Here is a 16278-nt window from a genome sequence, read left to right as displayed (position 1 = left end):
GGCCTACTCTGGGGACTGCATTCTTTCCCTGTTAATGAAACCAAGAAATTCAGGTATGATTCTGAATTCCTCCCTGTTTTGCACAAAAAAATTCAATCTGCTACCAATCAGAAGCAATTTTACCTCCTAAATGCCCCTCAAATCTGTCCACTTGCCTCCTTCCTTGTGGTGACTACCCCCTCGTCATCTCCCCTTGATCAGTCTTCAGTCTCCTAACTTGTCTGTCTCTGTTCTCACCTCCACATTCACCCTGCAGCCAGAGTACTCTTTCTGAAAGGTAAATCTGATCACAGTGGGTGAGGCCCTAGGCTTGATGTACCACCCAGTCCCCTCCAGCAGTCCTCCAGTCCATCAGTCAGCATCAAGACCCAGCACACGCACACAGATCAGAGAAATCCTCTCCCGAGAAAGGTAGGACTGCACTAGTGCACTGGGACCATCTCACTTCCCTCCGGCCTTCTACCCTCATCACTAGGGTGGACAGCAGACGTGGAAAACCAACCCTCACTCCCTTTCGAATTTCACAGCCTCTTCGCTTTCATCTGCCTTGAACCCACTGGACCCCATCTCACTATGTCCCCTATATCTGTTTATGTCAGTCACCCCCAAATAATGCTCAGCATATCCCCTTGTCTATCCCCCCTCCTTCACTGCTACCCACATCCTGAAACACTTCCTTGGTGCCCTCTGGAATTCATAGCCTACCAACAACAGCAAAATCCCCCAGCTCCAATCTGTTCTCTTAAACAGAGAGGGTGCTGCCTTCACCCGCTTGAGCCTGTCAACCCAGGCTCTCCCCTGAGGACAGCGTGCACTGCAGCGCTGATGTGGTGCTGTGCCTTCTGCCCCCACGCTTCTCATATCACTGGGCCTGCAAGTGGGGGAGGATCCTCCTTGCTCCCCATTGCCACTTGCAGACCATGCTCTCTCCCTCCCCATAGAACTCCCAGGTTTGAATGTCATCAGATAATATATATCACCTGTGATCTCTATGGTGGCTGTCACCCTTAAGTCATCTCCCTCACAGGCTGATGCTACTACACTCTCTGTCACTCTCTCCAATACTACTCTTGCATTAACCACTGGAAATTTTAATATATAAAAAAAAGATCCCTCCCACTCCCAGACATCTCAGTTCCCTGAACTTCTCTTCTCCAACAAGGTTGTCTTCCCCATCTCTCCACCCTTCACCCCCATGCTCCTAACTCCAGAGCAGGGTTTCTCAGCTTCAGCACTACTGACACTTATTGGGGGAGGAGGGCCTTCCTGTACCAACACCCAGCACTCTGGGAAAGTTTAGCGGCACAGCCAAACTCTACCCTCTAGAAGCCAGCACCATCCCTGCCCAATCCAGCGCTGTGACAACCAACAATGTCTCTAGATGTTGCCAAACATCCCCAGGGCTGGGGAGCAGGGGATGAGAGGCCATTGCCCCCAGGAGAACCACTGCCCTAGGACTTTCCCTTTACAATAACTGAAGCTCTTCCCTAATCTCAATGCCTAGTACCCAACTTTCTGATCACCACCTCCCTCTCCAGCTAACTCCCTCCAATACTCTACCCCCAACAATCTTTCAACTAAACCAGGACCTCCACCCACAGACTTGACCGCTCTTTCAGTGTCCTCAGTCACCTCCTTATCCAGTTTCAACTCCATGGCAAATCACTATAATCACTCCCCTGCCCCACTGGGTTCCCTTGCCCTTCTCTTTCTTATTGCTTTCTTAACAAAACCAACTCCTCACTTGCTCCAGGCCTGCCCCAGTGCCACTGAATGGGGCTGGAGAAAAGCATACCATGAGTGGGCTCACTTGAAATTATGACACTTCACACCATGAAACTATCATAGTACATCATCAAACCACACGTCCCATGTCCATTTTCTCTCCCAAATTACTATTTAATAGCTTCCTCTTCCTTCAGACCCCAACACATCCTCCCCAACCTCAATCTCAACTGCAGAGCGTGCTACCTAGTTCCCTCAAAATAAAAGCAGAGGGCTTCCCTGGTGGCGCAGTGGTTGAGTCCGTCTGCCGATGCAGGGAACTGGGTTGCCCTGGTCCAGGAAGATCCCACATGCCATGGAGCTGCTAGGCCCAGGAGCCATGGTCGCTGAGCCTGCGCGTCCGGAGCCTGTGCTCCGCAATGGGAGAGGCCACAACAGTGAGAGGCCCGCGTAATGCAAAAAAAATAAAAAAATAAAAAAAAAATAAAAAAAAATAAAAGCAGAATGGTCATAAGAGAACAACCACCTTCCCCAATCTACATTCCCACACTCCTTCTTCCTGCCTGCAAACCAGAGATGAACTGCCCTGGCTGCTCTCTAAAACCATGTATATGCCTACATTTATATAACAGCTGGCATCTCCTATCCTCTACTCAGCAAGTACCATTCCAGCATTTCTCTCTCCTACATCAAGTTTTCACCATGTATTGGATCATTCTCATCAGGATATAAATGTGCTATTATTTCTTCCAACTTACAAAACAAAACAACACACACCTCCTCTTGCCCCACTTCCCCCGCCACGTATCTCCCTATTTGTTCCTCTTTGTGTCAAAACTCCTCAGAAGAGCTGTCCACACTCACCATCTCCAATTCCATTCCTCCTATTACCTCTTTTGTTTTTCTTAACATGCATGAATTTAGGTGTCCATTCTCCTATGAATGAACATCTCTGTTATTTTATTTCTTTTTTACTTTCACGTAAGTGTTGCAAGGAATATCCATGTCCCTTGTGATTCTCTAGGGTACAAAGAGCTAAGAGTGGAGTTGCTAAAACTCACTCTTCAATCCACCGAAACTGGTCTTATCAGTGACCTCCTACATTCCTAAGGTTGATTCTCAGTCCTTATCTAATTTGACATGTCAGCATCATTTGAACCTTACTTAATACATGAATTTCACTTGGCAAAGGTGAGGACAATTTAGGATTCCTTCTACCTCCCTTATTGTTCCTTCTCAGCCTCCTTTTCTGGTTCTTCCTCTTCTCTTCTCATCTACACTCATTCTCCTAGTGACCTCATACAGTGTCATAGCTTTGAATCCAGGGATATGTCAATGATTCTCAAATTTGAATATTCTGCAAAGAGATTGGTCCTGAACTCCAGACTCACAGAGCCCACTTACTAAATGTCCCCACTCAGAAGTCTAACAGACACCTCAGACTCATCATGTTAAAAATGGGGCTCCTGGGACTTCCCTGGTGGTGCAGTGGTTAAGAATCCGCCTGCCAATGCAGGGGACACGGGTTCGAGCCTGGTCTGGGAAGATCCCACATGCCGCGGAGCAACTAAGCCCGTGTGCCACAACTGCTGAGCTCACGTGCCACAACTACTGAGGCCCGCGTGCCTAGAGCCCGTGCTCCACAACAAGAGAAGCCACCACAATGAGAAGTCCGCACACCACAACAAAGAGTAGCCCCCGCTCACCACCACTAGAGAAAGCCCGCGCGCAGCAACGAAGACCCAACACAGCCAAAAATATAAAAAAATAAATAAATTTATAAAAGAAAGAAAATATTGTTGGGGATATTGAAAAGAAAAAAGATGAGATTGTTATCTGTGGATACAAAGCAATATATAAACAGATGTTAGACATTATTACTATCTAATAAGATATGTCAATGTGTTTTGTTGGACATGGTAAATATTAAAAAGTGAAATTGGACAGTGTTAGTGGCATAGTGTGACACCAGGAAAATCTTTTATCTGTAGGACATTGCTGTTCTTTTGGGAACTGAATCTCTGAACTTGGCCCTAACAGCTCCTAACATAAAGAGTTAAGTCTCTCTGACTGGACCAGCCGACTGGAAAACCAGAAGAATAAGGATTTCAATCCTTTTCCAAGCTGACTGTGATTATTGTTCCAGGTAATGGGTTTCAGAGGCCTTTTTTATTTAATCTATGATTACAGTTAGGCCTCCATAATAATCAACTTAATTCTACCATTATGTAAATCACCACCTCACAAAGATACCCTGGTGGAGAAAGAAGAAAGAGTCTGCAAAGCCAGAATTCTCAGAAAATGGAGTGCCTTGGTTAAATTAGTGTTCGATTTAATAAAATAAATTTTAGGGCTTCCCTGGTGGTGCAGTGGTTAAGAATCCGCCTGCCAATGCTGGGGACATGGGTTCGATCCGTGAACCGGCAAGATCCCACATGCCTTGGAGCAACTATGCCCGTGCGCCACAACTACTGAGGCTGTGCGCCACAACTACTGAGCCCGCGTGGCAAGAGCCCGTGCTCCACAACAAGAGAAGCCATGGCAATGAGAAGCCCGCGCACCGCAACGAAGAGTAGCCCCCGCTCGCCACAACTAAAGAAAGCCTGCGCACAGCAACGAAGACCCAATGCAGCCAAAAATAAATTAATTAAATAAATAAATTTTTTAAAAAATTTAAAGAATAAAATAAAATAAATTTTAAAATTCCTTTGATTCAAGCCTGAGTTATATGTGACCTGCTTTGGCACCTTACTAGAGACCACTGCCAGGAGCACACAGTGCCTCAGGCTGCACACAAACAAACATCCGTGCCTTCTCAGAGATGCTACAGCAAAGGGACTGAGCTGTGTGTGTAGGAAACCAGGCCACCCTGTGGAGACTGCCATTTTTTAAAAAAATCACATGCTGACATCAATTTTGTTATCGTTTTCGCTTAATAATGAAGAAATGTAAGAAGCTGAAAGTTCGAGTTAGCTGAAACTTTAACAAATATTTATCCCAAGGTTGTAGAAGACATTTTAAGGCACTGTAATAATAATGTACAAAGAGTTCACCAAAGGCCCTCCTTCACAAAAATAACTTAGGTCTAAATGGAAAAAATGACTTTGAATAATAGTAATGCTTCCATGAAAATTCTTTTTCTTTTTTATATTTTTATTGAGGTATAACACACATAATCTTTTTTTTTTAATTGAGGGAACAGGTGACCTTTTTCTTTTTTCTTTTTTTTTTAAATTAATTTATTTTTGTTGTGTTGGGTCTTCGTTTCTGTGCGAGGGCTTTCTCTAGTTGTGGCAAGCGGGGGCCACTCTTCATCGCGGTGCGCAGGCCTCTCACTATCGCGGCCTTTTTGCGGAGCACAGGCTCCAGACGCGCAGGCTCAGCAGCTGTGGCTCACGGGCCCAGCTGCTCCGCGGCATGTGGGATCCTCCCAGACCAGGGCTTGAACCCGCGTCCCCTGCATCAGCAGGCAGATTCTCAACCACTGCGCCACCAGGGAAGCCCCCTGACATATAATCTTATATTAGTTTCAGGTATACAACATAATGATTTGATATTTGTATACAATGCAAAATGGTCACCACAATAAGTCAAGTTCTGTCACCTTATATAGTTACAGAAAAGTTTTCTTTCTTGTGATGAGAACTTTTAAAGATCTACTCTCTTAGAAATGTTCAAATATACAACTTATTTTATCACTGAACGTTTGTACATTTTGACCCCCTTTATACATTTTTACCAACCCCCCAACAAATAAATAATTCTTTGGGAGGAGAATCTTATGTAATATGTACAAGTTTTACAGTGGCAATGATGACATTATTATTATTATTTTCTTTTGGACTACAGGAGTTGGAATTTGGCTACTTAATTTTAAGTTAAAAATAATTTTAGACTTAAATAATTTTAGACTTAAACTAAATTTAGTCTACAAATAATTTTAGACTTATTCAGAATTCCTGAAAACCTTTTCGTTTTGTGAATAGTTTCCCTTGCTGTGCCAAAACTTTTTAGATTGATGTGATCCCTTTGTTTATTTTGTTTTCATGAAAAGCCTTATCATTTTATTATCACTTTCTCTTTTTTTTTGGCTGTGCAGCTTGTGGGATCTTAATCTTAGTTCCCTGATCAGGGATTGAACCCAGGCCCTCAGCAGTGAGAGAGCGGAGTCCTAACCACTAGACTGCCAGGGAATTCCCATTATCACATTCTTATTAAAAACTTGAAATGTTATTTCCAAGTATTAAACAGACCTTACTCCTTGCATTATCAAGTCACATGAAACCAGCAGCAGGATAGGAAGAAAACTGTATAACACTACTATCTAATGAGCTATTCTACAATACTTTTGGATAATTTTAATTCAGTCTTTTATCAGCACATCTTTTAAGGTTGAAGAAAACTGGACTTTCTTCAGACTAGACTGTTGAGAACTACTACAAGCTTTTTAGACTATTCGTTCCTTTAAAAACTAGGAATTTCCCCTCCTTACAAGTTAAAACTCATGTCAAAATTCAATTTTAGTTTCATCAATAATTGGCAGCAAATCACACAGTTCTGGGAGGGATCACTGTATTTTTTCTAGAAGAAGAACCAATAGTAGTATCAGGTTTTCTGATTTGGCAGCCCACCATCCCAGTACATCAGTTCACTGATCAGGCCGCAAGTATTTACTGAGCACCTGCTACACGTGGGGCACTAAACCAGATACCAGGTTCCAACTGTGGTTGCAGCCACTTTGCTTCCTGTATCCCAGCTTGTGGCTGCATCAGCAGATTTTGTTTACTTCTTTCTACAAGTATCTTATTAGAAAGTCAATTCAACACTGTTCACTTAAGTTTTATTTCAGCATAAAGTTAGCATCAAGGAGACAGAAGGATGAATTCTCCTACGTCGTATTTTCATCCACGTATCCCAACATGAATTATAGGAATAGCACTTCAAGGGAGCATTATTTTCACAGGGAGATTAAAAGGAAGCTTTCACATCCTGTCTTCTTTTGCCCAGTTTCCTAAAAGCTACCTGTCAATGCACGAGAGCACCCTGAGGCTCTGACAAACACTGTACCCGCTACCCAAACAGTCCTGGAGGTCACTGCCAACCTGCGGAGTGACCATCAGCACTTCTGCACCCTTGGCTTACAGCCTCCCTTGAAAGCATCCAGAATTTCCCATATGGTTTATCTACCACGCTCAACTAGGGAAAGAACAGAAGTGTGACTCCCTACAGGTTGTTGTTCAATTGACTTTGGGACAAAATTAGGACACGTTTTATCCCGCATGCAGGCTGCGCCCTTCTAATTACATGAATCTTACCTTCATAGACCATATTAAAGATGGAATTACACTAATAGTGATAATCACATCCTATTCTCTCCTGTGCCCTAGAAAGGTTATTTTTTTTCCTTTGCTAAAACTGAAGTGACATTTCTCCATTACCAACTCATTCATTCCTACTCATTTCCCCTTCCTTTCCTTGACAAATTGTTCACATGAGTCAATTAACCTCCTTCCATGTGGCTGCAGCTGAAGAAAACATGGCGGTTTTACTTCACCGTGTCTTCTAAGTTATCAATGAGTAGACAAGGCTTCCCGTCTCAGGGAAGCTAAGCACTAAACACAAACTTACATCTTTTCCCAGTACTCTGAGTTCAAACTGTGTCTCCTTGAAGTGAACCTTTGTAATCCGAGGCCTGAAAAGCAAAACAGATAGTGGGAAGTATTCAGTAGAAAAAGACTGGTTTATAGACTGCTACTGGAATTGTAGAGAGTTCCCTGTACATCCTTCATTCTGGACACCTTCTTGAACAAAACTCCATTCTCACTCTCCTGGGCTTCTCCAATACATGCAGACAAGCCTGGAGTCCCCAGGCCCTGGTGGTGCTGCCTTCCCAGACACAGTGGAGTGCTATGGGCTCCCCTATCTCTCTCAGATCCTTCCCCATTTAGAGTTAGAACTCAGAGGAGTCCTGGGCCCACAGACTACCCTGGAATGGGTAGGAAATCCTACTACACACAGCTTCCATGGACAAGAGAGTCCAGAACCAAAATACCTGAAATTTACAGAGAAAAGATACACCGATATGCATTGGAAGAAAACTTATACCCAAGTTCACTCATTTACTTGTCAACCACTGGAAAGGTACCTGTTTGCCTTTCCCCAACTCTTTCAATGACATACAAGTCCCATAAGCCGAATACATACAGCGTACAACTTTAATACCAACTCTGCCCTCAAGTTAAACTTACCAGAAATACTTCCCCACTTGTTTTTTATTCTTGTAGACAACAACACCAACCGGAGTTAATCCTAAGAAATACTCAGATTTGTTTTCTCCCTACAAAAACAAACATATGTTTATAACCATAAATTTGTTCATGTAAAAACTCTTTCTCAAACTGTAACTAGCCATACACACATAATCTGTTGCATAAATACTAGATCTGGTTTTTGAAAGACATCATCTTAGAAAGCTAGCTAAGCTATCATGGTAGCTAATGTGCTGCTCATTTTTTTCAAAGTTTTTAAGAAAATTTTTCTTAGTGCTTTCTAACTGGTCACCTCAGTTCATTAAGAGAACCTGGACTACCTACCAATCCAGCCACTGACTGATTCACCCCGTGTTGCTTCTACAGTGGTGTTCAACCCTGGTTGCACATTAACCAGGAATTCCTCATGCAGCTTAAAATGCTGATGCCTGGGTACCATCAAAACTGGTTAAATGAGAATCTGTAATGAAGGGGCCCAGGTATCAGAAACTCATCAATGCTCCAGGTGATTCTCCTGTGCAGCCAAGAACTGACCACCACTGGCTGCTCTCAAGGGCCCCTTCCAAGGACTCGTCTTGATCTTACTCTCTGATCGGGACAGTCATGAGTCCTGGTTCACCACTGCCCTCCCCAGAAACCTCAGGCAGCCACCTGCAGACATACACATGGATTTTCTGAGGTCTCCAGCATGCTGCTTCCTATTTCCATTTGTGACTTTAAGACTGCTCAAAAATTTTAAAATACGATTTCTTCTGCTAGGTGAAGACTGGAAACACTTCATTTCCGGGCAATAACAAATCCCAATTAAGAAAGTGGGATCCTGGGCTTCCCTGGTGGCGCAGTGGTTGAGAGTCCGCCTGCCGATTCAGGGGACACGGGTTCATGCCCCGGTCCGGGAGGATCCCACGTGCCGCGGAGCGGCTGGGCCCGTGAGCCATGGCCGCTGAGCCTACGCGTCTGGAGCCTGTTGCTCCGCAACGGGAGAGGCCACAACAGTGAGAGGCCCCCGTACCGCAAAAAAAAAAAAAGAAAATGGGATTCTGAAATGAAAAGGTCACAGAGTGGATACCAAGAACACACAGAGAATTGTGTTTGTATCCATCTTTTTTCTACCCTAAGGTCAAATAACAGCCTGCAAAGTCAAATTCCCAAGGAACATAAGATAACTAATATATTTTCAAAAAATATCAGCTGTTGCCCACTTTCAGTTCTAAAAATTCGATTTTAAAGGAATGTATGGAAGATTCTAACGAATTCGGTTCATTTGCCATAAATTTCCACCTCCCACAAAAAAAATATTTTTGAATTAGAATAAACATCATACAAATGCAGAGGCATTTCGCAGAAGACTCTCTCTTTATACATTTCCTATAAAATATATTTGTTAAAAAACTGAAAACCTAACAAGATTAATGTGGCTAGAAGAAAAAAAATAATAATTACTCCACAAAGTTTTACAAGTATTTTTAAAGGACAGCAGTATGGAGCATTTAATGGTTTAATGAGATTAGACTGTAATTTATCAGGGAGCTACTACTTCTCCCAAATATGTAACTTTTATTGCCATATTAACAGTATAACCAGGGATGCTTCTAATTCTTTACAAATAATATGAGATGATTTGTTTTAGCAAACTCTGATGAGCAAAAGACATATTACAAAATGAATACATCAATGAGCTGTTTGCATTACAGTAAGTCTTATCAGGGTTTCTTAAAAATTGAGTTCCAAAAAAAACCCAACTGAGTTCCATAATCCAAATGACAAACATTCAATCTACGTATAATCTTTAGCAATTCACTTCGTGTAAAGAATAAGACAACTGGTCCATTTTCTCAAATAATCAGATTTGTCAATTGGTAACTAAACTCTCATAAAATCAAAGACAATGACATTCCAATCTCACTGGTGTACAATAACCAGTTGGTAACCTTAGAGAAGTGGCTCAAAGTTGAAGATCTGGATCCTGAACACTCAGTACAGATTCAGTGTAAGTGCCCACTGATCATATTCCGTAAGTTTTCATCAGCCACTGAAGAAAAACTGCAAAAATTCTCCTATTTATGCAGTGGCAATAACTACAGTAGGCAGTAACCCTAATATTGACAGAACCTGCATATCCAACATAGAACCACCAACAGTTACACATATACTGTTGCCTAAAGTCTACTTTAGCAGGCAGGTGATTTTATGAATGTTTTTCAGCCATAAAATCTATTTTTTGGAAAATCCTCCTGTTTTCTGTCTAATATAATCAATTATAGACCAATTTAAAACTGTTTTGATGTTTAGCTAAGCCCTCTGGAGCTGTTATCCAGGTTGTGTTTTCAAGCCCAGTTAATTGTTTTTCTACACACGGAAATATAATCACAGACCTTTATGCAAAACTCATTAGGCTTTAATCCACGCACAAGATTCTTTGTGTTCAAAAACATCAGATGAAGAAGTATCATCTGCTCGCTAAACAACAGGACTGCTCCTTTCCTTTGGGAGTTCCAGTGACTTTTTAAGAAAATGTCATCAGCTTAAAATACTCTGTGTTAATTAAATGTTACTCACATAGACAGGATGGAGGTCAACACCGTACATCTCCAGGGATTTAGCAGTCCTCAAATAATTCAGCTCTGCTTCAGAAGGAGCCTGACCCCTACGCCCAGAATAAAAACAAAGAGCCTTACTTTACTGATAGCTACTACGCTCACAGGGAACAGAAGCCATTTTCACTATATTCGCTGGAAAAATAAATAATGCTTTGTGCTAATGCAAACATAAGCCTTTGTATTTCAAGAAGACTCTTGCCTTTGTGGTGACAAAATTTTAATACTCTGAGGTGATACTTGTAAGTTAATTTCATTTACCAAATCTAGTTTTGCTCATTATAGCTGATCTCAGTAGCCCCACATATATTAAAAAGTCTCAGTTTCAGAAACCCCCAAAGAGATTACTGAGCATATAAGCACTCAAATTAAAAAGCATACCCTTTACAGACAGTAAAACGTCTCTGTGTACCGGCAGCTCTCCACCGGGAGGGAAACGAAGGAGAGCAGTGTTGGAGGGAAGAAGAGAATGGGCCCTCACCACCCAACCGGGGCTCATCAGCATCTCCTAAGCACATGTGTAGTCCTTTAGAAACTGTAAACGTACTTGTCACTTTCTTAATACAAAGTATAAAAATCTTCCCAAAATCTTCATTGGTGACAATATACAGAAAATAGCATTCATTCCTAAAGAGGGTAAGCATCTGCCAGGAATCTCCATGGATGACTGGAACACTCTCTCTCTCTCTCTCTCTCTCTCTCTCTGTGTGTGTGTGTGTGTGTGTGTGTGTGTGTATGAGAGAGAGAGAGATTTTTAATGGTTAACAAAAGGAGTCACAAATTTTTAAAAATTAAGAAATCCTGCTTCGATGCAATCCCATGTTTCAGCCATGGTACTCTGGAAAGCCCAGCAATATAATACTTTTGAAATCTATAAAGAAGAATGTTTACCACAAATTAGACACAAGAAAGCTACCAAACCTTGATCAAGCTTTAGTCTTTTAGAAATAACAGTCACGCTGTCAACGCCATGCCATAAAACAGATAAGGTCCTTTATCAAAGCTCCCTGATAATTTCAAAACATAAGTGTACTTGGAAACTCCTAGCAGAATCAGTATTCTCAGGATGTGCCAAGCACGGTGCCCTTCATAATGTTATAACAGGTACTCTCTTAGCACCCACTTCAGTGAAACCTTAAAACGAAGGACTCTAGAACCAGGCTGGAGAGCATTCTGGGGCATGTTAACACAAGGTGGAAAGCCTAGTTTCTCTGATTGCAATTCAGCAACTGACTTCTGGTGCTACTCACTGAAACAGATCCTTTAGGCAAACATTTTTTGTTGACCAGATTAATTCTACACTTTTTTTCACCTTAACTGTAATACATCTGAAAGAAACCAAGCAAATTCAAAGGGGGATGTTACATAAGAGGCAATAAAGCAAAGTTAATCATGCATAGAGAGAGGTCTGAAAGGCCATTAACTAAAAATATGTTGACTTTAGGTACTGGGATTTACTCTCTCTTTTACACTTTTTTTCCCTTTATACTTTTTAAATTGTCTGGGTTTCCTATGTGCATTTTAGTGTTATAAGCAGTAAAAAAAAAAAAAAAAAAAAAAAAAAACTTTGAAAAGAAAAAATGTTCAAGGCACAGACGAAGAATTTGTTAAGAAACTTTTCTTAAGCCTGTCAATAGCATAAAATGATGGTTGATGGGCGATGTGACATAAAGTGGGATTCTTTTTCTTCCAGCTTTATTGAGATATAATTGACATATAACGTTATATAAGTTAAAGGTGTACAACATGTTGATTTGATACATTTATATACTGCAAAATGATCACCACTATAGCACAGCCAACACCTCCATCTCGTTACATAATGACCATTTGTTTTTTGTTGTGATAACATTTGAGATCTACTCTCTTAGCAACTTTCAAGTGTTATGGATAGACCTTGAGGGCATAATGCTTAGTGAAGTAAGACAGATAAAGACAAATTCTTGTATAATACCACCTGTATGTGGAATCTAAAAAAGCCAACCTCATAAAAACAGAGACTAGAACGGCGGTTACCAGGGCCTGGGGGGGTAGGGAATGGGGCGGGGCGGTGCGGTGCGGGAAATGGAGAGATGTTGGTCAAAGAATATAAACTTATAGTTTCAAGATGAAGTTCTGGGGCCCTAATGTACAACATGTTGATTATTGTTAATAAAATGTGATTCTTACATTAGAGTTTTATGAATCCTTTCTATAGCTTCTTCAAGTTCTTCCTTCTGATCAGGAACAAACCGGTACTCTGACACATACCCCGCAGTATGCTTATACGGATCATAATCTCCAAGTTCCGCTAAAAAAGAAAGAAACTGTAATTTTTTTCCATTTTAGGAAAATATTCCTAAAAATACAGGAATAAAAGTATTCTTCTCATGCTTAAACATTTTCTTCAAATGCTTTATTAATAAATGTATATAAGATAATAACTAATTTTAGTTTAAAACAACTCTGATGAGACTATATGGATAGTATAAACAAAATCTTATATTAAAAAGATAAAATTTTTGCTTTCTGCAAGACTATGATTATCATTTTCATTTAAGTTATTCTTACCAGTTTATATGAAGTAAAATGTTGTACACAGAATTTAAAGTACATATAATGGAAATGCTTGAGGTGAAAAACAACCATAACCTCTCTCAGACAATGACACCAAGAGATAAATCATGTGGTTCAAAACGTATTTGCCCCACATAATGGTCATGGAAATATAATACAATGCTGCACATAACCCCATTACAGTTTACACAAAGAAACTAAATGAAGCCAGAGAGTTCACTATGTTATGCTTATAAAAATTCTCCCTACATTAATCCACCTTCCAAACCCAACCAGTTCCCCAGTTCATTTACACAACATTTTTCCTAGAATATTTTTTCTAAGCTATTTCTGGTCTGCAAGAATCACACAGGCAAGGAACATGCTGTCTCATCACCCCCATACCCTGCTTGATTCTTAGAAGGGGCTCAGTAAATATTAAGTGGAAACAGCCTCAGCTTCAGCCTCCAAAACGACAGTACAACCTGGAGCTGCCCCCATGGCCGCCACATGGATGGCAAGAGCTGACGGACAACGGGTGCGGACTGTGGGCCACGCTCTAAACTGGCGATGGACCTGCCCACGTGGAGTCATCACAACAGCCACTCGGAAGCAGTGGGATCTCTGAGGCAGAGCGGCTCAGAGGGATCAATCAACTCAGGAGGAATGTAGAATAGAACAAATTTTCAGACCTTCCACGGAATCAAGAATCAGTGCTATTCCTGTGATTAAACTCCATGCAACCTACTACAAGGGATATGTAACTAGCTTCACTTTTACCCCTCCTGAAGGCACAGTGATTAAAACCTGAAATCTGACTAAATTCAATTTCTTTTTAGCAAAATGTCATTTGATAAGAAGAACTTTATAAACTTGCTTAAAAAGAAAAATTCAAACATTCTTCTCAAGAGCTCTGAAGCAAATTTGCTTAAGTGGAACCTACACTGGATGGCATACGCTCCCAGCTGAGCAGCGGTGTTGACAGGGCAGGGCAGCCGGCCCTGAAGGACGTCTTGCTTCACCTGCAAGAAAAACTGATATCTAAAAGAGAAATGGAAAAGAGAGATTAATGATATCTTCCACTACCCTGACCTGTAGTTTCAGACCCTGAAACCCATCACCTTTCACGAAAATAAAGCCACTTTCTTCTCTTTTGTGAGGGGGCCGTTGCGTGAACAGGGACTATTTACACACACTGCAGAGGCAATCAGGGTAGTGGCTAAAGAGTGCAGGCTCTCAAGTTAAACCAACTGGATTGCATCCCAGCTCCAGGACTCACGAGCTCTTGGCCTTGGACAGCTGCTTCACATAACAGCCAGGCTCTTCAAAGGTAAAAGTGAGACCATGAAGTATCTACACCTCATCAGGTTGACGTGGAGGTTTCATACAAGCTAGTCTCACCATTCTCATCACTGCCACTGCCACTAACACTACAACATGTTCTCACTGGAATGAAAAAATTACAAGAACCCAGCCAATATGCTATGTGTTATCAGGGTCTAAAATCATGGATACAGGACAGAAAGGTCATTATAATGTAATTCCATCAATCCTCCCACTTATTAAGATGCTGCCCATTATCTGCGGCTTTGCTCATTCCACCTGCTAAAAGAAAACCTTGTATAATAATAGTGCTACTGGGCTTCCCTGGTGGCACAGTGGTTAAGAATCTGCCTGTCAATGCAGGGGACATGGGTTCAAGCCCTGGTCCAGGAGGATCCCACATGCCGTGGAGCAAATAAGCCTGTGTGCCACAACTACTGAGCCCATGAGCCACAAATACTGAGCGTGCGTGCCACAACTACTGAAGCCTGCGTGCTACAACTACTGAAGCCCGTGCACCTAGAGCCCGTGCTCCGCAACAGGAGAAGCCACCGCGATGAGAAGCCCGCACACCGCAACAAAGAGTAGCCTCCACTCACCACTACTAGAGAAAGCCCACGCACAGCAACGGAGACCCAACACAGCCACCATAAATAAATAAATGAATGAATGAATGAATAAATAAATAAATAATACTGCTACCCACTGTTCTAAACATTGTAAATATAGTAACTCATTCCAAGTATTTAACAGACAATAATTTATTTAAGACTTTAAAATGAGGTTAGCACTATTATTATCTCTTTTGCAGATGAAGAAGCTAACAGACACAAAGAGATGAAAAAATTTGTCGACGATCTCGCAACTAGTTAAGTAGCATAGCTAGAACTGGAACCCAGGCAATGTGACCCTAGCACTCTCTTAATCAGGATGTTATGCAACCTTAGCTAGCTTTCCCCCTCCCATTCAGCCTTTCTGCCAGTGAGTGAAAGAGGTTTATGAACCAATACAATGAACCATCCATGCCGTCCTCAGCCGCCATCACTTATTCTCCCTCTCTCTCTCTCTCTCATACACACACACACACACACACACACACACACACACACACACACACACACACACACACACACACACACACACACACACACACCCCAGGCTGTCTTTTGTGATTTCTCTTTCTTTGCAAGGTGACGCTCGCTGTCATTGGGAATGGCAGGAAAAAAAGCATAGGAAATTAATTCTAAAAATCAGCTGTGGTAAGTTTTTCTTCACCCAAGGCTCACAACCAAAGTTCTTAGTGAATTTTAGATGCTACTCTGATTATTTCTAGAAGACTGATAATGAACTTCGTGCCCACAGGCTTAAGTGAAAATCTGCCTAACACCTTGTGTTTCCCCACTACTCAGTTAGTAAATGTCACCACGGTTCTCCAGACACATAAGCAAGGGAAACCCAGGACAATGTGTAACCCCTGGCACCCACGTTCAATCACTAAACCTGTTTTTTGGAGTCTATACACTGTCTTCCATCTCCTAGTCCAGGTCACTAACCACTGGGTTTCTAAAACCTTCACTACCCTTGCCACTAGTCATACTTATCTCCCTTGCAAAAGACCCTTCCAAGAGGTAACTAGGATAATGTCACTGCCTTGATTTAAAAACAAACAAACAAAACTTAAGACACTTCCCTTTGCCTTCAGGACAAAGTTCAAGATCCCTAAGATAGCTTACAATACTTGCTTATTTCTTGAGTCAAATCTCTTGCCATTACCAATGGCTAACCCCACTCCTTAAGTTGCGTTCACTTTCCCAGCCCTACTAACTACT

At 41.7% G+C, this 16278-nt stretch overlaps 1 protein-coding gene across 5 annotated transcripts in view; it reads right to left on the bottom strand.

Annotated features, from left to right (window-relative positions):
- Nucleotides 1-16278, bottom strand: part of EPB41L4A (erythrocyte membrane protein band 4.1 like 4A) — a 255882-nt gene that overhangs the window by 90930 nt on the left and 148674 nt on the right. For all 5 annotated transcript variants that reach the window (XR_009563443.1, XM_060296122.1, XM_060296120.2 and 2 more), the window contains exons 6-10: nt 14070-14167; nt 12761-12881; nt 10554-10641; nt 7974-8062; nt 7354-7417 (exon numbers count right to left, since the gene is read on the bottom strand). Coding sequence is in view for 4 of the 5 variants with exons in the window: in XM_060296122.1 (XP_060152105.1) it covers nt 7354-7417; nt 7974-8062; nt 10554-10641; nt 12761-12881; nt 14070-14167 (460 nt within the window). In the remaining variant the exon portion in view is untranslated. The remainder of the gene's footprint in view (nt 1-7353; nt 7418-7973; nt 8063-10553; nt 10642-12760; nt 12882-14069; nt 14168-16278) is intronic.

Source organism: Globicephala melas, chromosome 3, assembly GCF_963455315.2.
Source record: "Globicephala melas chromosome 3, mGloMel1.2, whole genome shotgun sequence".
NCBI lineage: Eukaryota > Metazoa > Chordata > Mammalia > Artiodactyla > Delphinidae > Globicephala > Globicephala melas.
The sequence above is the reverse complement of the archived record's forward strand: the minus strand, read 5'-3'. Positions and strand labels throughout refer to the sequence as shown.